Source organism: Schistocerca cancellata, chromosome 2, assembly GCF_023864275.1.
Source record: "Schistocerca cancellata isolate TAMUIC-IGC-003103 chromosome 2, iqSchCanc2.1, whole genome shotgun sequence".
Lineage (NCBI taxonomy): Eukaryota > Metazoa > Arthropoda > Insecta > Orthoptera > Acrididae > Schistocerca > Schistocerca cancellata.
Genome location: NC_064627.1, coordinates 458,833,888 through 458,860,347, shown reverse-complemented (window position 1 = coordinate 458,860,347; position 26,460 = coordinate 458,833,888). Strand labels below are relative to the sequence as shown.

Genomic DNA, 26,460 nt, shown 5'->3' with positions numbered 1-26,460 from the left:
GTTATAATTTATCACCATTAGTTAACAGAGCCACGAGGATAGCCAAGAACTCATCATCAACAATTGATCACATCATCACAGACATAGATAAAGAAAGTTGTGAAATTATTGTAGATAACCTTGGCCTTTCTGATCACTCCTGTCAAATCCTAAAATTAAACATAAATATAGACAACACAACTAAAACATACACATTCAGAAGGGTTTTCTCCAAATCAAACAGATCAGAATTTGCCAAGCAAATAAACAGTATAACATGGGAAGAAGTGTATGCTGAAACTAGTGTAAATAAGAAATTTTCTAAATTCATGTCATTATTTAAACTCAGATTTGATGAAGCATTCCCAATGGTGCAAACTGCAGTACACTCACAGAAAAGAAATATCTGGGTGACCAAAGGAATAAGGAAATCCTCTGCAACACTCAAACAACTGAACAGGTTAAAAAACTACCATAGTGATCCCGGTTTCCTAAACTACTACCAAACATACAAAAGAATATACAGAAGAGTTTTACGAGACGCAAAGAAAGCCCACAATGACAGTATTATAGAAAAGGCAGAAAATAAAATTAAAGCAGCCTGGACTGTTACCAAACAGGAAACAAACAGTAATAAATTAAAAGCAGTAAACATTCAAATTAAACATAATGGTGCTATTATACATAACCCAAACACACTAGTAAATACCGTAAATGAGTACTTCAGCAGTGTTGCTACCAAGCTACAGCAAAAGTTTGGCAAAAAACAGCCTGAACAAAAGTTGAACTATATGGATAACTCAATGTTACTGTTACCAACTTCTACAGAAGAAGTAAGGATGGTTGTGAAGAATCTAAAGAATAAAACATCAGCAGGTTTAGATGAAGTGCCAGTGTGCTTACTGAAGGACTGCATTGACAGCATACAACATCCTTTGGCACACATCATAAATGAATCTTTCACTGCAGGCTGCTTCCCAGAGTACTTAAAATGTGCAAAAGTCCTGCCTCTATTTAAGAAAGGCGATCCAGAAAATATAGAAAACTATAGGCCCATCTCATTACTCTCATCCTTTTCCAAGGTAATAGAAAATATAATGAAAAAGAGACTAATGGATTTCCTAAACAAGTACAACCTACTGTGTAAAGAACAGTTTGGTTTCAGGCCAGGAAGAAGCACAGGTTCAGCAGTAGCTCACTTCACAAATTTTGTCTTAGCAGCTCTTGATGAAGGTGAACATGTAACAGGCATATTCCTTGACCTTAGCAAAGCATTTGACACGGTAGACCACAAAATACTACTAAACAAAATGGAGGCACTAGGAATAAGGGGAACAGTAAATAATTGGTTTCAATCATACTTGGAAAATAGGGTACAGTGTGTAGAGATCTCACAAACGAAGTTCAGCAGATTGACAAAACACATTTCCAAACCAGAACATATTAACATAGGAGTCCCTCAGGGAAGCGTGTTAGGGCCAATACTCTTCCTAATATATATCAATGATTTTCCCCAGAGTGTCAAATACGGGGAAGCAATACTATTTGCAGATGATAGCAGCATCCTTATCAGTGATGAGTCACCAGACAAATTGAGAGACAAAGCTGAAGAAACTCTCGATCATGTATGCAAGTGGGTAGTAAGCAACAAATTAACCCTCAATATTAAAAAAACAAACAGTATTAATTTCCACATAAATAAAAAACGTAATAGCATAGGCCTAAAAGTTAAAGACGAAGTTATAGATCATGTCACAAACACAAAATTCCTCGGAATGCATGTTGACTCACAGCTTAACTGGACTGACCATATTGCAGCACTAGAAAAGAAAATTGCTACTGCTTGCTATGCACTCCGGATAATTACGTCAGTATGTAATAGTTCATGTGCTAAGACTACATACTTTGCATATGTGCATTCAATAATTAGTTATGGCATAACCTTCTGGGGTACAAATGTGCAGAACATACAAGCAATTTTCAAGCTGCAAAAGAGAGCTGTACGAATAATAACAAAAAGCAGCAAGAGAGCTCACTGTACTGATTTATTCAAAACCATGGGAATCTTGACAGTACCATGTGAATACATCTTTCAGACTGTGATATATATAAAGAAACACATTGACCAGTACACACAAAACAGATCTATACACCAACACTGGACTAGATCCTGCCACCATTTGCATCTCACACAAAAAAACAGAACAAAAACCCAAAATAGTTTATTATTTAATTGAATAAAAATGTATAATAGACTTCCAGAGGAGATCAAAGCTGAAACTGGAATACATGCCTTTAGGAAAGCTGCAAAAAGTTATTTAGCAGATAAATGTTACTATACTGTCAAAGAATACTGTAAATGACATGTGCTCACCTCAATTCATGCAAGAGTACCTTTGTAAATTTATATTTATCTGTAACTAAGATTCGTGTGTATTTTTTTTTTTTTTTGTAATCCATGCAAGAATACATTTGTAAATTTATATTTATTTGTAACTAAGATTGGTGTGTATTTGTTTTGTGTACAAACGATTAAGTTGCACCATAGAAATATGTGCTACCAGAAGTACTATTATGTATATACTCATTCCATGTATACAGTTGACGACATCCATACAACACAAGTTGTCTACGGATGAATAAATAAAAAAAAAATAAAAAAAAATACCATCTTATTACCCACTGTGGACTTTTCAACATCATTACCATACTACTGAAACATAATTAAAACAGTTTAGCTTTCCATGACACTGTTGGTTTAGAACTGCAGTACTGAACAGCTAATTTGTAACTATAGTCCTCTAAATGAAGATTCATATTTTGATATTATTTAGAATAATAATTAATGGAAAATTATAACTCAGGGGTACATGAGTGACAGGTGATGCCATTATGTATCCTGTTGCAGATGAGAGCTAATGGACATGCCAGTAATAGTTTTAAACCGTTACCATACTTTCAATATTAGTGCTTTATTAGCTACATACACTGCTGGGGTTTGAAATCACGTAATATTTTCAATAAAAGCACAATGCAGGTTAACTTTAAGCAAATTCTTTAAATATTTCTAATCAGTAACAGAACTAAAAACTATTAAAACACTATACCTTTCATGTATGTTTCATTCTAAAAATGTGGCGTTTCCCAACTGTCTTCTTCATAACCCAGAGTTACATAAAGAACTCTACAAGCAATACATATATAAGTACCTCAAAGAAGTAAGGAGATTAAAAGTAGAAAGAGTCAGCCAACAGATACAAGGTTCAGATAATGTTTCAAAGACTTGCTGGTCAATTGTAAGTAAAATCAGAAACAACGAAACAGAAACTAAAATTAATAATGTACAATTAACTGTGAATAATGAAGATATCTCTGATTCTCTTTTAGTCAAAAATATTTTTAATAATTACTTCATAAATAAACTTCAGATAGATTATATAATGGTAAAACAGATATTTAGGAACCAGGTTTTAAATTGTAAGACATTTCCAGGGACAGATGTGGACTCTGACCACAATTTATTGGTTATGAACTGTAGATTAAAACTGAAGAAACTGCAAAAAGGTGGGAATTTAAGGAGATGGGACCTGGATAAAATGAAAGAACCAGAGGTTGTACAGAGTTTCAGGGAGAGCCTAGGGGAACAATTGACAGGAATGGGGGAAAGAAATACAGTAGAAGAAGAATGGGTAGCTTTAAGGGATGAAATAGTGAAGGCAGCAGAGGATCAAGTAGGTAAAAAGACGAGGGCTAGTAGAAATCCATGGGTGACAGAAGAGATACTGAATTTAATTGAATAAAGGAGAAAATACAAAAATGCAGTAAATGAAGCAGGCAAAAAGGAATACAAACGTCTCAAAAATGAGATCGATAGAAAGTACAAAATGGCTAAGCAGAGATGGCTAGAGGACAAATGTAAGGATGTAGAGGCTTATCTCACGGGGGTAAAATAGATACTGCCTACAGGAAAATTAAAGAGACCTTTGGAGAAAAGAGAACCACTTGCATGAATATCAAGAGCTCAGATGTAAACCCAGTTCTAAGCAAAGAAGGGAAAGCAGAAAGGTGGAAGGAGTATATAGAGGGTCTATACAAGGGCGATGTTCTTGAGGACAATATTATGGAAATGGAAGAGGATGTAGATGAAGATGAAATAGGAGATATGATAATGCGTGAAGAGTTTGACAGAGCACTGAAAGACCTGAGTCGAAGCAAGGCCCTGGGAGTAGACAACATTCCATTAGAACTACTGATAGCCTTGGGAGAGCCAGTCTCTACCATCTGGTGAGCAAAATGTATGAGACAGGCAAAATTCCCTCAGACTTCAAGAAGAATATAATAATTCCAATCCCAAAGAAAGCAGGTGTTGACAGATGTGAAAATTACCGAACTATCAGTTTAATAAGTCACAGCTGCAAAATACTAACGCGAATTCTTTACAGACAAATGGAAAAACTGGCAGAAGCTGACCTCGGGGAAGATCAGTTTGGATTCTGTAGAAATGTTGGAACACGTGAGGCAATACTGACCCTACGACTTATCTTAGAAGAAAGATTAAGGAAAGGCAAACCTACATTTCTAGCATTTGTAGACTTAGAGAAAGCTTTTGACAATGTTGACTGGAATACTCTCTTTCAAATTCTGAAGGTGGCAGGGGTAAAATACAGGGAGCAAAAGGCTATTTACAATTTGTACAGAAACCAGAGATAAGAGTTGAGGTACATGAAAGGGAAGCAGTTGTTGGGAAGGGAGTGAGACAGGGTTGTAGCCTCTCCCCAATGCTATTCAATCTGTATATTGAGCAAGCAGTAAAGGAAACAAAAGAATAGTTTGGAGTAGATATTAAAATCCATGGAGAATAAATAAAAACGTTGAGGTTCACCGATGACATTGTAATTCTGTCAGAGACAGAAAAGGACTTGGAAGAGCAGTTGAACGGAATGGACAGTGTCTCGAAAGGAGGGTATAAGATGAACATCAACAAAAGCAAAATGAGGATAATGGAATGTAGTCGCATTAAGTCGGGTGATGCTGAGGGAATTAGATTAGGAAATGAGACACTTAAAGTAGTAAATGAGTTTTGCTATTTAGGGAGAAAAATAACTGATGATGGTCAAAGTAGAGAGGATATAAAATGTAGACTGGCAATGGCAAGAAAAGGGTTTCTGAAGAAGAGAAATTTGTTAACACCGAGTGTTGATTTAAGTGTCAGTAAGTCGTTTCTGAAAGTATTTTATGGAGTGTAGCCATGTATGGAAGTGAAACATGGACGATAAATAGTTTAGACAAAAAGAGAATAGAAGCTTTCGAAATGTGGTGCTACAGAAGAATGCTGAAGATTAGATGGGTAGATCACATAACTAATGAGGAGGTACTGAATAGAATTGGGAAGAAGAGGAGTTTGTGGCACAATTTGACTAGAAGAAGGGATCGGTTGGTAGGACATGTTCTGAGGCGTCAAGGGATCACCAATTTAGTACTGGAGGGCAGGGTGGAGGGTAAAAATCATAGAGGGAGACCAAGAGATGAATACACTAAGCAGATTCAGAAGGATGTAGGCTGCAGTAGGTACTGGGAGATCAAGAAGCTTGCACAGGATAGAGTAGCATGGAGAGCTGCATCAAACCAGTCTCAGGACTGAAGACCACAACAACAATAGAGAAATACTGGAGAGGAGAAGGTCAAGTAGAGGAAATATAAGTTGTGGTGTTCCTGAGGGCTCCAGTTTAATTCCAGTCCTATTCATATGCTATGTAAATATTTCCCAAGTTCTCTTGACAATAAGCAATTGATCACTATGTATGCAGATGATACATCAGGTGTCTGCTATGCAGACAATGAGTCCAGCCTAGTTGAAGAGATACATAACTTTATTGAAAACGCAAGAACTCACTTTGAAAGAGAAGTGGAAAAAATGTTTCTGTCATCCCACCTAGGTCACATATTTAGATTGCCAGATAATAAAACCCCTATCTTGAAAGCAAAATTAGAAGATAAATGATGTATACCTGAAATATGCATCATTCATGCAGATAAAAAAAAAACCTTCATTACATGTGCAAATTTTGCCAGTGCCATTGTATCCTTGTTTACATTTTCATTCAAAATTTCCAGTTTCAGAGACCAGCATGCATCTGGGATTCAAGTCACACTCCATTTCTGGTGCTCCCATGCCACACAGGTTGGTGCATTCAACTTGCTTGTCTGTTTTGAAAAGAAACTGAAAATAATTTTAGTAAGGCTTGTAACAATAATGTGTAGGGACATTTCTTGAAAGAAAAATTTGCTCTAAATACATACACATTTAATAAGAAGCAAACATATATATGACAGTGTGACTCAACTGCCATGTACAAGATGTATTAATTCTCTGACTAAAAATTATGTCAAATATTAAATGACAATTTTTTTCTGCAAAACAGTTAAATGATGTGAAGCATCAAGTTTAAAAAAAAGATTATATATTATTGAAAAATGCAAACCAAATATACAATTGAATCATCAGTCTTCAAACTCAGAAAATGTGAAGCTGAAAATTTACCATACTTCAAATACTGTGAAGTTTATTCAAATGCCATTTGTTATTGTATGGTTCCATAATTGACTGACAGAACTGATGGCTGGAAATATTTCCTACATGAAGTCTTGCTGTGAATGAAACAAATTACTGTCACATGCTGCACTGTCTACCATATGAACTATCAGATTCAGTAGCATGTCCTTATTCCTTATTGAACACCATTTCTGAAAGTGATAGCAGCATTACTTTCAGTTGAAATGTGGAGTGCACTAACAACTTACTGCAGCTGTTCCTTTGGTACTCGTATCTGGAGGGCACTGTATGCAGAAAGTCTTCTGTGCGTCTGGCTGATATGTGCTCTTACTGCAAGGAACGCAACTGTTGAGAGTGGTGTTAAGGTGAGTTCTAGGTGGACGCACAGGCAGTGAGCATTCCTCTGCTGTTCCTGCTCCTGGTTGTGGAGTGGTGCGCCCTAGTGGACATGCTGCACACGCTGTCTGCACACCTTGCGTGCAATATACGCCTTGTGAGCAAGCCCTGCATTTACCCTCGACACCCAGCTGCATGACATTTGTGCAAAAATTAGAATTGTTTATAGTATTTCCTGAGGTTTTTGTGTTTAACCAGCCTAATCAAAATGGTAAGAATTATACTGAGCATCTTTATCCAGTAATTTACAGAAACATGTTGAAAGAAGCAACATTTTGATTTCTGAAATTGTCAGAATTCATTATAAGTGATATTGGAGCAACAGTACATACACAATTAAAGTACCACAGTGCATGATTTCATGAAGAGAAAGATTTGGACCTCTCATAAATCAACTTTTTAGGACATGTCTCAAATATAATTGTACAAAATATTAAGACTCACTTTTTGTAGGAGATTTTTGCTTTACCAACTAAAAACTATGATTATTAAATGAAATGTCATTTTCAGATTGCTTTCCAGTGATTTTATGTGTGGAAAAAGTGACAGGATGTATAGTTTTTTATTTTAACAGAATACCAGTTTCATGCAGTGGCTTTACAGATCTGCCTAACCTCTTTATACAACTGTGATAATTAGAAAATATAGATTGTCACCTACCATAATTTTATTGTTTGTTCCATTTATGTTTTATATTACCTAGCCATACATAAGAACATCCACATTTTACGTACAGCATATCTGATGGAAATTGAAATGAAATGATCATATGCCATTACTGGTCATGAGATACCATGTTGTACGGCCGCTGGTGCAAGTCTTCCTATTTGACACCATTTTAGCAACTTGCACATTGATGAAGATGAGATGAAGTGATTTGGACAACACAAACACCCAGTCCCCGAATAAAGAAATTCTCTGACCCAGCCAGGAATTGAACCTGGGACCCCATGATCTAGACGCAGCGGTTCTAACCACTAGACCCTGTGCTGCAGATAGTATATCTGATGAGTTCTGTACTCACACTTCCTATCTTAATTAATATTCCTGAATCTAGAGCTCTGGACTGCATGACCCGTAATTATTTAAAACACTCACTTTCAACTTTCCAAAGTCTTCAAAGTTTATAATTACTCCACTAATTTCATATTTATAGGGATGTTCATGTCACCTTCACCACTCATTACAAAAAGAGGAAAAATACAGAATGACATGAGTTCTCCCCATGTGAGCAACGTCTCGGAGATAAACTTGGGACTATTTACTTCGTGCTCTCCATGATATCAGTATATTCCTGAATACTCTATATTTCTTAGTAGTTTGACTGTTCATTGTACATAAGCAGCTTTGCCCAGTGAAAGTGTAAGTCATTTGTAATTGGTGTGCTGTATCTAACAGCAATAGGTTTTGTGAAAACCCAGATTAAGACATGCAGTAGGGCCTACACAATTTTCTCATACAGTCCATGTATTCCATCATGAATTAAAATGATAGCTGTATTGAAAATTATCAACAAAATACGAGTTCAGTGCAGTGGAGCCAGTCACACATTTTCACATGAACCACAACTGAATCACTCATGTTAGTTGAATCGACAACCATTAAATGTGACTGATTTAATGTGCAAGCAAATTGTAACAAAGTTGTTTTTGTATTGATGTGGAGAACCTCACATATTTTATGTTAAATGTCAGTTGTCACGTTTTGCATCGTGATGATATATTTTCAACATCATTTCACAGTTCGCTTTACTCTTCTGAGGAGTTTACTTGATGGCAGCACTACCTGCCACAAATCTAACTTTACTTGCGGAATCACACTCATCACTTTTGTTTCATTAGGTGATGTCCCGTCAGTTACTGCAAACTGTGACGATTCAGACAGAATAACAGAATATAATGAATCCAGTTCTACAACTGAAACAATAATAATAATAATAAAGATTTTATTGTCTTTAGGCCATTACAGCAATTGACAACGTCAAATGAAGTTACAATTTATAATACAGTGTGATAAGGTATTGACTACTGAAATATTTTAGCTTATATTACAATAAGTGTACAGTGGGTCATCTGTTGCATTACTGCATTTTACAGTTGAAGAATTCATTGATATCATAGAACGGGTGGGCAATAAACCATTCATGCAGTCTTTCTTTGAATGTATGTTCAGGAAGATCCTGTATGGCATGTGGCAGCTTATTAAATAGTTTGTGCCCTGTGACTTCATAGCTATTTATTGATTTTGATAGTCTGTGGTAAGGCGTGTATATGTGTTTGATGCTTTTTGTGTTGTAACAATGTACATTTTCTCTACGTTTCACATCTTGTAGGTTCTTCTTTGTAAAGATTAAGACATTGTATACATAGAGGTTTATTACAGTCATAATTTTTTGTTTGGTAAATAAGGGTTTGCAGTGAGCCTTATGTGAAGAATTTGTAATTATCCTAATGGCTTTCTTCTGCAATAATAGGATGTCATGTATATGACTACAGTTACCCCACAAAATAATGCCATAGGATATTATACTTTGGAAAAATGCAAAATAAGATGATCTGATGTATGTTTCAGGTACACAATTTCTGAGTTGTCTTAATAAATAAATTACTCTAGATAGCTTACTACTAATATAGTTTACATGTTGGCCCCAGGATAACTTTTCGTCTAAATTAACTCCCAGGAATTTAACAGAACTAGGGTCATCAGATAGTGGCTTGTCTCTTAGAGTGAAGATTATCTGCTGAGTTTTATTTTCATTTAGCAGGAAACCATTTGCTCTGAAACAATATGCTGCATTAGTGAGTGTATTTTCAGCACAGGTTTTAAGATCATTAAGATTGTTACTGCTATGAAGAAAAGTCGTATCATCTGCATACAATACAGTGGTGAATCTAATAAACGAGGGGAGGTCATTGATCATTATCAGAAACAGGAAGGGCCCCAGTACATATCCCTGAGGCACACCTACTTTAACATTTTCTGTTTGACATTTCCTTACCAACACAAACTACCTGTTTACGGTTGTTGACGTAAGCTTTTAATAGTCTGAGACTGTTTCCTTTGATGCCGTAGAATTCTAGTTTCTCTAGTAGTGGCGTGTGCTCAATACAGTCGAAGGCCTTGCTTAGGTCACAGAATGAGACCTGAGCAAAGCCTTTGTTCTCAAAAACTTTGAGGATGTAACTGACTACCGTGTTGATTGCATCAATGGTTGACAGATTCTTCCTAAACACGTATTGTGTAGCATTAATTATTCCTAAATTCTCAAAGTGAGATGATAATTGTTGGTACATGATGCATTCTATTACCTTGGAGAATGCGGGTACTATTGAAATAGGCCTGTAACTAGATGGAGAGTCTTTATCTCCCTTTTTGTATACTGGGACAACCCTAGACAGTTTTAACTCATCAGGAAAATATCCCTCAAGTAAGCACTTGTTTATGCAATGGGTTAAAGGGTACAGAATGCAATCACACACTTTTTTTAGCATGTTGCATGATATGCCATATATATCTAAGCTATCAGATGATTTCAGTTGTTTTATGACCCCTTGTACATATTTAGGCGTTACTTCGGAGAAGATTAGCATGCTTGTATTTAGTGACTGTCTACCCCAATTTTGGGAGAGTAACTCAGTTGGACTAATGTCTGGTTTGATAATTGCGTCTCCTATTTCTTTCACTGAATTAATAAAAAACTCATTGAGTGTTTGTGGTGGGATATTAATTTTGTCTTTTTTAGTATCTGTGGCAGCACTGTTAATTACTTTCCAAGCGGTTTTGCATTTATTGGTGGAATTATGTATGCTGTTGGCATTGTAGGTTTTTTTGGCCTGCAGGATGGCTTTTTTGTATTCATTCCTGCATTCCACATAGGCTGATTTGGCACAGTCAGACTTCATACTATTGTATATGTTGTACAGTAACAAAACTTGTTTCTTTAGATCTGTCAGCTGTTTAGTGTACCATATATTTTGTCTGTTTTGAGATCTGGATTTGTGGCTGCTGTCCATTATTTTGATTTTCTTTATGGGAATACTATAGTTAAATAGGGTCAAGAATGCATTAAAAAATCTATCAAATATTATTTTGGCTGGCAGGTCATTACTTGAAGTGTAATGTCGATCGACACTACAATGGCCAAACTAGTCTCTGTCAGCAAGGGAATTACGAAAGGTGTTAATTTTATCCTCAGTTACGGGTGTGGTAAGTTACGGGTGTGGTAATCACAACTGTTGGGACAGGTCTGTTTGCATTGCTCCTATTGATGGTAATTTTACTTGCATAATTTAGAGATACGGAGTCATGGTCAGAGAATGGGAACAGTACAACTTCGCATGCGTTTTCAGTGGTCTTGAAGTTTACAAAGATGTTATCTAAACATGCTTTGTTTCTTGTGGGCCTGTTATTAACATGATTTTCCAGATCTGCAACACTACCCTTACATTTAGTAACATCAAAATCAGCATTCAAATCACCTCCTACTGCAATATCATAGTGTATCCATTTAATATTACTTAATTCACTCAATAGCATGTCCATTTTTTCTAAAAATATGTTAATGCTTTCCTTTGGTGATCTGTACATGGATACTACTATTAGCTTATGACTATTAATGATTATACCCGTAACTTCAAAGTGCTGTTCATCACACAAGGAATTTAGGTCTAGTTTGGTTATTGTACAATTGAGTGACTGGTTGGAATAAATTGCCACACCACCTCTAATGTGCTTTTTCCTACAGTAGCTATTTACTATACTAAAATTGTCAAATTTGACAACTGCAAGTTCATTCTCATTAGCCCAGTGTTCACTCAGACAAAAAATATCAAACTGGTTATCAAGACCAAACTCATTTATGATAAGTTCTTTATCTTTCAGTCCTTGAACGTTAAGGTAACATATTTTAAGATCCATGCTCTTATTGCTTACACACTGAACACTATAGTGATTGGTTTTCAAACCTTTTTCAGGGCTTATCTTTTGGATTTCTGCCTCTTGTTGCCTTTTACTAAAAAATTGTTCACTTGGAGTGGTAGCACATCTACTGTTGTATGCCTACTCTTCCCTCCTTGTGATGATATTGTAGATGAGGCTGCTACTACAGGAATTGATGGAACTGCTGTTATGGTGTGTGGAGGCACTGTTGTGGCATCTGGTGACTGAGGAGATAAGGCGAATGCTTCTTCTTCTGCTCCTGTTGAATCTTGCTGGTGAAGTGTGATAGGTACTGCTGCTGCTGCTGTAGGCATGGTTGTGGCAACTGGTGAGAGTGGAGATTTGGATGTTGCTTCATCTTCTGCTGCTGTTGAATCCTGTAGATGAAGTGTGGTAGGTACTGCTGCTGCAGCGTTTGTTATGTGTGTAGGTATAATTGCTGCTTCCACCTCTACTTCTACTGCTGCAATAGAAGTAACCATTTCTTCAGGCTCTGCTTGCGTCAAGCAAGGAACATGAAGAGCAGCAATTACTTCTTGGTTGTCAGATGCTTTCAGTATCATGCTGATGTTTTGACACAGAATCTTCTTGCCTCTGTTATTAAGGTGCATGCCATGTCTCGTGTAACAGCCTCTTTGCAAGGAGCCCATACTTATAAAATATGCATTATGGTAGGCCCTGCAAATCTTTGAGTATTGCCTGTTTGCTTTTATGATTTCCACGTTCACAGATGACCATTCCGAAAGGTCATGCCTATGTGGAATTCCGACTACAAAAACTGATTTCTCTTGTGTTGAATTTAGTATTGCCTTAAGGTTTCGAGTTGCACTGTGGAGGTCGTTTTTATATACATTATTGGCTCCAGCTATGACGACAATACGACTATCATTTTCAGTTTCTATGTTTCTAATGAGTTCTTGGATGGGTGCACCTGGTTTGACAATACTAATTGCTTGTATACAATGACTGTAACGTAGTATTTTTGCGATCTCACGTCCATGGCTATCCGAGAATATTTTCACTTTGAGTTTGTCTTCACGTTTATTGCGGAAGTTTCTGCTCATGTGCTTGTCACTATGGGTCAACAGAAACATCCGATCTCACGCGTCGGCTTTGACCCGTGACGTAAGGGTGTTGTGGTGTGTGACGTCATTACGGCGCGGAGTTTGGTTTGTGAGTGTGGCGTGTTTGTAGATGTTGCCTCGTTGACGTTACCTTAGTAGGAGTTTTAGGGCCTGTAATATATAGTTTACCTTTTTACTGTACTTTTTGTTTTAACGTCGTCTATGAGGCTTTTATCAGTTTGCCATTAGATTGTTCAATCTTTATGGTCTATATGTTGTGTCGCTACTCGTTATGTCTAATGAATCAATATTGCTTTTTTCTTTTTTTTATTTGTTTCTTTTTTTAACTTTTGATTGACCTACACATTGATCTGTAGCGTAGCCCTGAATACGAGGTTAGGTTGGGAGTTTTTTTTGGAGGGGGGGGGGGGCAGGGGGGGCGCAGCCCCCCCTGCCTGGCCTTGAGTACCACTTGTTTATTATTATCTTTGTTTGCTATGAATGTTAGCAGATTGTTCTTGTGAAACCTTTGTGTGTGTTGTTTTTCTATGTGTTTTCGTCTTTGTGATACGTATGCAACGTTTTTATATCCGCCATATTGGAATTGTCGTTTATGGTCGTTTCCGCCATATTTGTGACGTCATGGGTCAAAGCCGACGGGTTAGATCGGACGCTTCCGTATTTCCGTCACTATATAGATTCGGCGTGTTGTTTTCGTCACAGTTTTCCGTGGATTCCACATTTATATCTGAATCTAGTGCATGAAAACGGTTTTTTGTTACCACGGGAATTCTACAGTCACTGGGTTTCACACGACCAACCCTTTTTGGCCTAGTAAACATATGTTGCCTTGTTGTTTCTGCCTGCAGGCCTATATCCACTTCAGAGCACTCGTTTATTGTAGGTAGGACACTGAAACTGCTTTTATTGCCGCAGTTCGTTCCATTCGTTGTATTTATCACCTTTTCGCTTCTTTCTTCCGTGATCATGCAAGTCCTGTGCTCCCAGTTCCGTGTTTTACTTGCTTTGGCGATCGGGATATTACGCGCCTTTTTCAGTTCGGCATTTTCATTTTCTAAATGCGCAATGTCCCGCCTTAGTACATCTACAATTAACTGCAGTCTTGATACACGTTCATTTAGCTTCACTATTTCACTGTTATAATTTACGTATGTTCCGTTTTTCACCACACAACTATAACTTTTGTTCACTTTCTCACTATAAACAACTGTACCGGACGCAATGCTGCATAAAGTGATAGTCTATAGGTCTATAGGTCAGCGGTGTGGTTGGAAGCCGCTTATGAGGAATCATATAAAAAGCCTTTTTGAAACTCTATAAATACGGAAGCAATTTGAGAGCCCTTGTACACAGTATGTTGTGTGAATAAAGTGCCAGCTGTGTCTCACAAGAGTGATACTTTCCAGATCCTTGCTAGTTTGATGTCAATTGCTAATATATTTTGGGATAATGCACAACGTCGGAACAAAGTATTTTTCACACGTCCTGCTTCATTTCGATGTCAATGAAATGGATTAGTATCTAAGTCGATTACATTTATTTTCTTTCATATGTATTGCAGTGGTCTGTGTAACTTTTCATTCTTCTCACTCACGATAAATACTGGAATACATCTCATGACGTCATAGGAAAAGTAAGTAAGCCGCTGCATCGTCGATGCACTTTGCCCACTTAAGAAAGGCAGGATCAACGGAAGCGTCCGATTCCACCCGTCTGCTTTGACCCATGATGTAAGGGTGTTGTAGTGTGTGACGTCATTGCAGCGCGGAGTTTATGAGTTGGTTGTGTTTGTAGATGTCGTCTTGTTGTGTTTGATCGCGCACCCTCTGTGTGTGTGTATGTGTGTGTGTGTGCGTGTGTGTTTCCCGCGGCTGCCTCGTTAGTTTGAATTTTTGGAGGAAGGTGTTATTGTCTTAATTATACGTATTTCGTGTTTGTTGCCGTGTGAATGTAGTGACATCATAGGTGCCATATTGGAGACGCTTACAATAGCCATTTCCGCCATACTTATGACGTCATGAGTCAAAGCAGATCGGTGGAATCGGACACTTCTGGAGTCTCCAAATCTGTTAATGAAATCATATCACTGATTATTCTGTTAACTGTGTTCCATTCAGCAAGTACTCTCACATCCATATCGTCTTATTAGGTTCCAGTCTGGTAAAGCTACTTGAGTATGACAAAAGACTTTTAATTAAGATAGTCATTTGTTGTATAATATTATTATGAGATACCTGCTGTATTCGTGTAGTGCAAATTAATAGCAGTTCCCGTTAGGTTACTGAACGAAGTAGACACATATATCAGAGAAATTGTCAACAATATATTCCAACTCGTTATCGAAAACCGTCTGATAATGTGCAAGTAGTTTTTTGATCCCACACATGTAGCGACTTGCTGATTCTGAGTTTAAGTCACATTTAAAGAGCAATCGCCAAAACAGAACAAACAAAGTTAAACAAAAACTAACATTCTTGGTGGTAATTGATAAGGGGTGAGAAAGGTAAACAAATGCAGATGTCTGATTAGAAAATGTGCAGTAGGAATGTTTCCCAATCAAGCTCCTTGGTGCTATCTTCCAGGTCGCATCTGTTACTTTGTGACTGCAGGGCAAGCCAATTGTTGGCAACAAATGTCAACTGGAAGGGCACATCACTGTGAAACACTTCGAAACACAAAGCACCGTCTTTGTGTTACCAGATGTATATCAATAACAATACATTTTCTGGAAGTATACAGGCCATCTTTTGAGATAATGTTATGCTTAGCCTCTATTTTTCCCTTATGGAGTTACCATACGGTACTTCAAATCTCCATCAGGGCGCACTGATTTGTGTTTACAGCGACCTCCTCAAACTATTCGGCAAAAATCTCGTTTTCGACTAGATATTTTCCTTCCTTTCTTTTAACCTCTGTTTGACTACTAAAAGCAAGTGTCGTACGAGGGTTAATCGGTCATCACACTTTCTAATAATCGGATACACCGTCATCAACCATAGCAGTACGACGCAGTAACGTCTTTCATCTACGCCTGTTTGTATTTCTGGATGTGGTGATTAATTTATCTCAAAACGATTGTACTTGCAACGATACAACTTCACTTCCTCGATAGCGCTTACTCCATACAGGGCGCAGGTGTTTCGAATTGCCTCCATTACTTTCACGATTTTATTACACACAAACAGTACACAATGTCACAATTGTTAGACTTTCCTCCATTTTAGACTCCGTTTTCTGATGCATAACGACGCTCCTCATAACGTCAAAGATGAGAAATATTCAATCTGTCTTAGCACGAGCTATACTATAAACTTGAACAAAATAAGAGCCTAGTTAAATATGCTGTTAGCAACATGCCAGACGAAATCAGCACGGAGCATGCTGAAATATGGTATTACACGCAACGTTCCATAATGTTATACTTGCTAATTCGAGCACAGAAAAGTCTGCTGGAGATAATCAGCTCCATGCCGTTGCGTCGCAGTCACTTGGTCGGATGCCAGTCTGTATGAAGCAGCGGCTGGCTGAAGGCGCCAAAGTTAGTCTTCCCATGACAGACACCCATAAGCCCATTCACAATCTTATTTCCACAAGATTTTTCTTTCCTGACTGTTTAGGAAATCAACGAAACTGTCTCTTGACATTGTGTCAGTCGATGCTCTTAGCATACAGACGAAATATGGCTTAGAAAAGAAACAAAAAGATTGGGTTTGATATCACGGCTTTGCGTTCACACTGCATGACGTTGACTACTAGACGACAAATAGGTTATTCACAACCAGCAGCTCAAGTGGAAGTCAACACTTCTCATTCTGGGTGCTGGGTAGCCCATAATGACAAAAACCTGATGCTAACACATGTGAAATTCGGTGGTTGGTTGGACTGAGGCTAGGTTGTAATGTCTAAGGAGTGGGTTTGATTCCCACTGGGCATACCAGTTTCTAAAAAAACATATGCTCTTCTCATTCAGTCATGCCAAGTAAAGAATGTAGGACTGTGCTGTGGTTCCAAATCAACATTAAACATGTCCATTCGCTACTGAATAGAACAGAGTTAGATTAGATCTGGCTGACAGAGGCTGAATTTGCTGCTTGCTGAAAGTCTGTCTCTATCTCTTTCGTACACTAGTAATGCTATTTTAATTCATGAACCCGCAGGGTCAGTGGGCCTACATTTCTAATTTTAATTGATCTTGAGATTTTGAAAATATTTGCACTGGAATTGGGATTCGAGCTCCAATTCCAATTTTTCTCTGGATTTGAACCCTTCGAGATTATATTGTCCCATCATTTCGTTATTTCCTCACAAAGCCAGACTCCTCCAAGTCTACAAATGGCGCGATCCTAATTACTAGTGAAAGGGAATTTGATAATTGACACCTTTTCGTCTGGGCCAACAACGACTTCAACCCCTTAGACCCCCATGTGGATCCGCTACTGGCGATGTTATTACAATCAGTGAGTGTTAAAGGAATAAGCATTGAAGAAATAAGCGTTTCCAGCCTCCAAGACAAGAGTAGTGGCATGTTTTTTTCCCAACAAATAGAGGAATATGTAATAAAGAATATTAGTGTATGTGCCGGAGCACGCCTTCGACTTGTGGCGCTTTATCAAGCCCCTGCTCCTGGCGACCGCAAGTGTCGGCGGCATGTGGGCGTACAGGGTGTTCCCTCGCGACCTTATCGTCTAACACTCAATAACAGTCTCTGGAACCTGACTAATGCGACCAGAGAGTTACGTAGGTGGCTAGTATCCCGTGGACAGCTTCACAGCACGCCATTCCTTCGCTAGCCAACTACGAAGGTTTGCACATATGCTTTTCCTCGCAGTTTTTTTTGTGGGTTTTAATACAGAATATTTCTTTATCATTCTTTTCCAATGGCGGGAATTCTGCATTTATGACATATGTGTATGGCGATTTTTTTCTTTTTTTTTGCCGATTGCGATTAAACATCACCAGACATTGTGTTGAAATGTTGTGCCAGGTGCGGTTTTGGTTGACTGCGAGCAATCGCAGCACCTGTTTGACACACAGCTTCTTCATAGCCATTTCTCCATGAAGAATATTACGCACTTGCTCAGTTGAGATGCCTACAGTCACAGCAACCTCAAGAATTTTTATTCGGTGTTCTTGATTAGCATATCATGAATTTTGTCAATTGTTTCCTTTGTGGTAACCTCAGCTGGACGATCGAAGCGCACTTTGTCTTCCAAGCTTGTCCAACCTTGTTTAAATTCAATAATCCAAAAATAAGTGGTCTTCAATGATGGTGCAGAGTCCAATTCTGTTTCGATCTGCACGGCAGTCCAACCCTCCAAATGGAGATGTTTAATAACAGCCCAGAACTAGGTGTTCTCCATTCTCAATTGCAGTCGACACACTTACCAATTCAGATTGCGATCAGCAATAAACTGTATGCTGTACATTCTTGAAATTCCTTATACAATCCTGGGAATAATACCAACTGTGACGGCGAAACAAAAAATCTTTCCTAGAAATTTATCAGGGTTTTCAATCCATTTTCACACATACTTGGATTTTTTTGTATTATTTACGAGTCTTATAGTGATATCACACACTAATATGTAAGATTATAGCAAGAGTTTGTTTGTTTACATACAGGACGTTTCAAAATGAATTTATGGGTTCTAAGGCTCTATAGCATATATTACATTCAACTTACAGTTATAAATAATACATCAAATGAAAGAGCAGCTGAAACAGTTTTTCGTACAAGTGTTCAATGTGACCACCATTCATCTGACATCGAGTCGGTATGGGAGATCTTCCCATACCGTGATCAATGGGTCTGGTATTATTGTTGCAACGACGCTGTTTCTAAAATCAGGTGGCTCAGCGGATAGCCAAGACTCATACATAAGATCCGTTATGGATCCCCATATGCAAAAGTCGCATTGAGTCAGCTCGTGTATGAAGATGAAGGTCATGCAAAACAAGCTCAGGCATTTGGCCCCTTGCAGCAAATCCAGCGTTAAGGTACAACGTCATCTAACCAATCACGTACTGAGTTATGCCAATAAGGAGGCGCGCCATCCTGCTGTCAAATAAAGTTCTGTGGTTCAGCTTCTTCCAGTTGAGGAAAAGAGCCATAATTTAGAGCATCAAGATAAGAAACACCAGTTATAGTTGCATCACTGAAAAAGAAAGGCTCCTCATAAACGTTCTGCCGGGATATGGCACAGAAAAATTGAGCTTACTCCCTTTCCAGCTATACCGTCTCATGGGGATTTGTTGACCCCCAGAAGCGCACATTACTTGTGTTCACATTTCCACTTAAGTGAAATGTCGATTCATCACTGAAGATGACACGATCCAGAAAATCTTCATCGCCACGCAGCAACATTTCGGTTGCAAAGTTAGCATGTAAACCATTCTCTGTAGGCTTTGGAGCTTGTAACAATTGCAAACGATAAGGACATAGTTGTAGGCGTCTCCTTAAAACTCCACACAGATGTCACTGGAACTCCTAATCACTACTAGCCTTCCGAACTGATTTCTTGGGGCTATGCGTGAAAGGCTCTCACTCGTTCAACATGTTGTTCAGTCACTCTTGGCTCGTTCTATTCTCTTTCCTTTGTGTACAAGCACACAAACAAAACTGTCTGAGTTGCTCTTTCATTCGATATATTTTTTTATAATTGTAAGGTGAATGTAATAGATGCTACAAAGCCTTAAAACCCGTATATTCATTTTGAACCACCCTGCGTTGTGCTGTGGCACGTTGATTGTAATTACATGTCTTCTTACTCTTTTTTATTCTGCCTGGGAGCACTGTTTGCCAAAAATGACATCACCCATACATAAGCATGTATTAGTATATGTATTAAAATATAGAAGTATTAAAATAATTAAAATATTAAAATAATAAGTATTAAAATCAAAATTGTTGGGGAAGGAGGGGTGCTTGTTCCTAACCATGTCGGTCGTGTCAGAAATGATTACACATACATTGTTTAAATAATGCAGACTTTCCTACCATTGCTGGGATGATAGGCTAGTGTAGTGCTAGCTGCTCGATTTGGTTCAGATACTGAGGCCAGAATCTCCATACTCGAGGCAGTCTGGTAGGTGTACCCTATTCTACAAGGATCTCATGACACAGCACCAGTATTGGTGGTTACTTGTAGCACTGTGCTAATTCATAAGTACCATATCTACAAGCGGCTTTGGTGGACAATCTTGAAAATCGATAAAACTGTAATACTTACAGAAGTTTGGCTTGTTATCATACACTAGTGTCTTACATCATACATTTCATTAATATTTACAAAAATTTTGTGGAATATGTTGTGATGTCATTGTTCCTACCAGTAGGAGAAAGTGCTCGTTTTAACACACATACTATGGCGTTACACACGCTGGGAACGTATGGATCACTTAGTAAGAGTTTATTTGTTTATATATTGCTCTGTGGTATTTCTTTGCAACAGCATATTTGTTGTTCAATAATGCAATATGATAATGTATATTTTTGTATTGCACTGTGGTATTTCTTTAAAATTTAAAGTATCTGCAAGAGTTTATTTGTTGTTAAATAATGCACTATGGTAATTGGTTAACGTCATATTTTATAGAGATGTCAATATTTGAAAAAAAATATGTAAGAATTACAAAAAATTAATACACAATAGCAACCAATTACAAGATTATTTACATGTATTCTTATTCGTCTGGAGATTGTGGCTGGTCTCTGCTCCCAACTCGAATGATAACATTCGCATGACTGGAATTACAATAAAATTAATTTGTTACCTATAACTGTGTAGTCCTAAAGCATCGACTGCACGCCAACCAATACAATGCAGTGAAACAGCATCAAGAAAACGCTCACCCTTGTGCCCATGGAAAGGGCATTCAGCGCCACCACCAGGAAGACAAGAGTTCAGCAGCTCTGTCAACGCTGATTTAACCAGCTGGCCATCGCTGGTCGACCCAGTGCTGCCGCAGACTTCTAGAGCATCAGTACTGAGTAATAGGAAGACATTAGTTAGCCTGCGTTCTGCGAGTAACAATAGAGAGTAAGGTACTTGTATGTAGTAGACACAGGAGGCACGAGCAGTTAAGTTTGTTTTCTTTTTAGAAATAAAGTGTTCATTTAATCTTCAAGTGTTTTGTACAGATCTTTTTGGAATCCTGCCACCGGCCTTGGCAAATTATCTCCTTCCTTTTTTGTGTCCATGCCGACTCCCACAGTAGTCGACACAAAATCTGGTGACAAGGATTCGAGAACCAACGCTGGATTTGTTCTACGCCACTCCTTCACAGCTCGTCAATAATACTGCTCTCTTTTCTTTCGGTGAGCCATTGTTATTAATTGTATATAATTACTTACTTCGGCGCTCCTCTCATTAAAATGGCTTCTAACCCCCCTCCTCACCCTACAACTGCGAATATGCCTCCGGCTGCTCTTGGCTTTGATCTAATTCAGTTTATTCAGTTTCAAAACAAACAAATGTCACTGTTGATGGCAGCAGTCCAGGAGCTCGTTTTAATGCACATGGCATTGCTGCGTCCACTCCGCCACAACAGCCAGCCAAATCCACAGCACCACGACCGTGCATTCCACCATTCTGAGCTTTCGGTGAACAACAAAAAGGAATGAAACGAGTACTGCACTCACTTCAGTGCTCGTTTGGCTACTCATCAAGTGTAAAGTGCTGTGAAACGTTATTTTTTCTTGTCAATGGCCGACACCCGAGTTTACAGCCTCGCTCAGAAGTTATTCCCAACTATTATGCTGGAGTTGTTAGTTTTTGAAGTTTTGCTTTCTGCCCTCACTAAGTATTATGAGGATGAAATACATGTTGCTGTAGCTTGTTACAAGTCTTTCGATTGCGGAAAAATCCAGAACAGACATACCATCAGTGGGTCACTGAATTTCAGGGTTTTGGCAAGACAGTGTCGTTTTCAGTGTAGCTGTGGACAGTACTATAGTGAAACAATGATTCGTGATGCAATTACATACAATGTGCTAGAGAATATGATTCGTGAAGAAATTCTCAGACATTCTGATCCTGCTTTGACACAAGTGTTACACATTATTGAATATCAGGACTCGTGTGACGGTGCCGTGGTAAATTTGTGGTAGCTCCTGTTTGCAGTGTAACGCAAAGTGACAAACAAGTATGGCCTTGCAACTGACCACTGCACACATATGAGCCACCGCGCCATGGCCAGAGTAAACAAGTATCAATGAACATGTCTGCTGTGAAATCATGTCCCCACTGCATTTCCGTACGTGCAAGACAACATTGCCCTTCTGGGAATGTGACTTGTTTTACTTGTGCAAGACCATGTCATATACAACCTGTGTGCTTGTAACGGGAAAGAACTCTATCCACAGCCCGCATCTCGTGGTCGTGCGGTAGCGTTCTCGCTTCCCACGCCCGGGTTCGATTCCCGGCGGGGTCAGGGATTTTCTCTGCCTCGTGATGGCTGGGTGTTGTGTGCTGTCCTTAGGTTAGTTAGGTTTAAGTAGTTCTAAGTTCTAGGGGACTGATGACCATAGATGTTAAGTCCCATAGTGCTCAGAGCCATTTGAACTCCATCCACACTGACTCCCGTAAGTGTGGACCACCTTCTCACTCATTGAATGTAGCTTTTACCATATCTGCTTCTGGTACTAATAATGATCAAATTCATTATGTGCCTTCACCCCGCCCAAGTGATGTGCAATGACAGTCAGACAAACTGTTTGTGATCTTAGTCATTGCCAGACACTGTGTGCGACTTCAGTTAGACACTAGCGGTTCCATTACATTGCTGAATCATGCCACTTATGAACAGTTGGGCTCACCACAGTTGACAAAACCTTGCACACCACTAACTGTGTATAATTATCAAGACATTCCAGTGCTTGGTACATGTAGTTTGCCTGCCACATTCCAATCTCACACTAGAATAGTGACATTTACAATTTTACGTTCCCAAGACTGAAAATATTTTTGGTTTAGATTCATTTGATTTGTTTCGTCTTCATATTCAGAACAATGTACGTTCTGTTTCCGCGTTTAATCCAAAAGACAGAGTTACTCAGTTGATTGCGGAATTTCCTGATTTATTTTCTGAAGGAGTCGGCAGAGCAAATAATTTTGTGGCGTAAATTACAATGAGGGACAATGCGCAGGCTACGTTTTTTCGAGGGCGTGCCTTCCCTCGAGTGCTCAGAGACAAAGTTGCAAGTGAACTTCAGGAATGGCAAGACAGTGGTGTTATTGTTCCTATACAGGCTAGTCAATGGGCTTCACGCTCAGTATTCTTACCAAAGACTTCTGGAATACTTTGTCTTTGTGTTGACTTTAAACCCACTGTGAATACTGTTGATACTTACCCGTTGCCTCACCCTCAGGAATGAATTGACAGGCTTCGTGCGAGCTGCTATTTTTCAAAAATTGTCTGATGTGATGCGTATCTACAAATTCCGCTAGATGAGGAGTCTCAGAAGGTGTTTGTGGACAACACATTTAGGGTTCTTTAAGTTTTTGCACTTACCCTTTACTGGCGCTTCTGTGCCTGCCATATTCCAACGCTACTTAGAACAGCTTTCTGCAAAAGTTATTTCTGTTCAAATTACTTGGACGATATTCTAGAGTCAGGATATACACCTCAGGTCACATATCAGATACCTTTGTATGCTTTTTCAACTACTTTCATCTGCAGGTTTGAAGTGCCACCTGGAAAATTGTGCATTTTTTTCGGACTGAAATTGAGTACTTGGGCCATGTTCTTAATAGCCACGGTCTTTACCCACTTCAATCACAATTTCTGGCCATGAGGGACCTCCTTGCCTCATGGAACGTGACGCAATTGCAGTCAGTTCTCGGGAAGGTGACATATTATATCCAGTTTATGCCCAACGCAGCCCAGATCTCGCCTCCAGAAGAATATGTCTCTTGTTTGGACCAAAGAGAGTCAGAATGCCAACTAAAAAATGCCTTCAGAATGAGATTTTCACTCTGCAGTGGAGTGTGCGCTGATATGAAATTTCCTGGCAGGTTAAAACTGTGTGCTGGGCCGAGACTCGAACTCGGGACCTTTGCCTTTTGCAGGCAAGTGCTCTACCAACTGAGCTACCCAAGCACGACTCATGCCGCGTCCTCACAGTTTTACTTCTGCCAGTACCTCGTCTCCTACCTTCCAAACTTTACAGAAGCTCTCCTGCGAACCTTGCAGAACTAGCACTCCTGAAAGAAAGGATATTGCGGAGACATGGCTTAGCCAGCCTGGGGGATGTTTCCAGAATGAGATTTTCACTCTGCAGTGGAGTGTGCGCTGAAATGAAACCTCCTGGCAGATTAAAACTGTGTGCTGGGCCGAGACTCGAACTCGGGACCTTTGCCTTTTGCGGGCAAGTGCTCTACTAACTGAGCTACCCAAGCACTTCGCCAGGAAGTTTCAAAAAGGGCCTTGTTGAGTGCCTTTTGTTTGGACCAAAGAGAGTCAGGACGCATTCTGGTGACGGGTGTCTTGTTCATTTCTTTCCCACCAAGCCTGTGATTTTGGCAGTGGATGATACTTTGTACGAAATTAAAGCTGTGCTCTCGCACAGATTTGGTTCACAGGGCAGGCTGGTCCTTTTCGCTTCCAAATTATTGACCATGACTCAGTTTAACTATTCCCAAATCGAGAAGGAAGGGCTCGCTATTATCTACTTCATTACAAAGTTCAACAATTATCTGTCTGGTCTTAAATTTTACCTAGTGATGGACCATAAACCACTTCAGTCCTTGTTTCATCTATCCAAACCTGTTCTGCCACACACAGCTCAGAAGCTGCAATTTTGGACTTTGTTATTGTCACAGTATCAGTACGAAACATTGTACCAGCCCATGTCAAAGCATTCAAATGCTGATGGCCTTTCTCGCCTTGCTATTGGTCCTGATTCTGAATTCGATGCTACTGCCACATCTTGTTGTCAGATTGATGAGCAGGACACTGAACTTTTACAAACTTTTCCCCGTCATTATAGAAAAATTTCATGAGCCACAGAAGCAGAACACTTGAATCTTTTGTTGCACTATATCCGTAATGACTGGCCTCATTCAGCGACAAATACACTCCTGGAAATTGAAATAAGAACACCGTGAATTCATTGTCCCAGGAAGGGGAAACTTTATTGACACATTCCTGGGGTCAGATACATCACATGATCACACTGACAGAACCACAGGCACATAGACACAGGCAACAGAGCATGCACAATGTCGGCACTAGTACAGTGTATATCCACCTTTCGCAGCAATGCAGGCTGCTATTCTCCCATGGAGACGATCGTAGAGATGCTGGATGTAGTCCTGTGGAACGGCTTGCCATGCCATTTCCACCTGGCGCCTCAGTTGGACCAGCGTTCGTGCTGGACGTGCAGACCGCGTGAGACGACACTTCATCCAGTCCCAAACATGCTCAATGGGGGACAGATCCGGAGATCTTGCTGGCCAGGGTAGTTGACTTACACCTTCTAGAGCACGTTGGGTGGCACGGGATACATGCGGACGTGCATTGTCCTGTTGGAACAGCAAGTTCCCTTGCCGGTCTAGGAATGGTAGAACGATGGGTTCGATGACGGTTTGGATGTACCGTGCACTATTCAGTGTCCCCTCGACGATCACCAGTGGTGTACGGCCAGTGTAGGAGATCGCTCCCCACACCATGATGCCGGGTGTTGGCCCTGTGTGCCTTGGTCGTATGCAGTCCTGATTGTGGCGCTCACCTGCACGGCGCCAAACACGCATACGACCATCATTGGCACCAAGGCAGAAGCGACTCTCATCGCTGAAGACGACACGTCTCCATTCGTCCCTCCATTCACGCCTGTCGCGACACCACTGGAGGCGGGCTGCACGATGTTGGGGCGTGAGCGGAAGACGGCCTAACGGTGTGCGGGACCGTAGCCCAGCTTCATGGAGACGGTTGCGAATGATCCTCGCCGATACCCCAGGAGCAACAGTGTCCCTAATTTGCTGGGAAGTGGCGGTGCGGTCCCCTACGGCACTGCGTAGGATCCTACGGTCTTGGCGTGCATTCGTGCGTCGCTGCGGTCCGGTCCCAGGTCGACGGGCACGTGCACCTTCCGCCGACCACTGGCGACAACATCGATGTACTGTGGAGACCTCACGCCCCACGTGTTGAGCAATTCGGCGGTACGTCCACCCGGCCTCCCGCATGCCCACTATACGCCCTCGCTCAAAGTCCGTCAACTGTACATACGGTTCACGTCCACGCTGTCGCGGCATGCTACCAGTGTTAAAGACTGCGATGGAGCTCCGTATGCCACGGCAAACTGGCTGACACTGACGGCGGCGGTGCACAAATGCTGTGCAGCTGGCGCCATTCGACGGCCAACACCGCGGTTCCTGGTGTGTCCGCTGTGCCGTGCGTGTGATCATTGCTTGTACAGCCCTCTCGCAGTGTCCGGAGCAAGTATGGTGGGTCTGACACACCGGTGTCAATGTGTTCTTTTTTCCATTTCCAGGAGTGTATTTAGAATTC

At 39.9% G+C, this 26,460-nt stretch overlaps 1 protein-coding gene and 1 non-coding gene across 3 annotated transcripts in view; one reads left to right on the top strand and one right to left on the bottom strand.

The window, feature by feature from the left end:
• The window catches only part of LOC126161953 (uncharacterized), a 52,670-nt gene extending 31,592 nt beyond the window's left edge, over positions 1–21,078 (top strand). Inside the window, exons 3-4 of one of the 2 annotated variants that reach the window (XM_049918133.1) lie at positions 6,094–6,160; positions 20,739–21,078. In XM_049918133.1, coding sequence (XP_049774090.1) covers positions 6,094–6,160; positions 20,739–20,744 — 73 coding nt within the window. In that variant the 3' untranslated portion in view covers positions 20,745–21,078. Of the gene's footprint in view, positions 1–6,093; positions 6,282–20,738 lie in introns of those variants that run through there. The other variant, XR_007534979.1, reaches the window with a different exon arrangement.
• A 2,899-nt stretch (positions 21,079–23,977) lies between these two features.
• Positions 23,978–24,052, bottom strand: Trnal-caa (transfer RNA leucine (anticodon CAA)). The gene has a single exon. It is a non-coding gene; the product is annotated as a tRNA-Leu (tRNA).
• Positions 24,053–26,460: the final 2,408 nt, after the last annotated feature.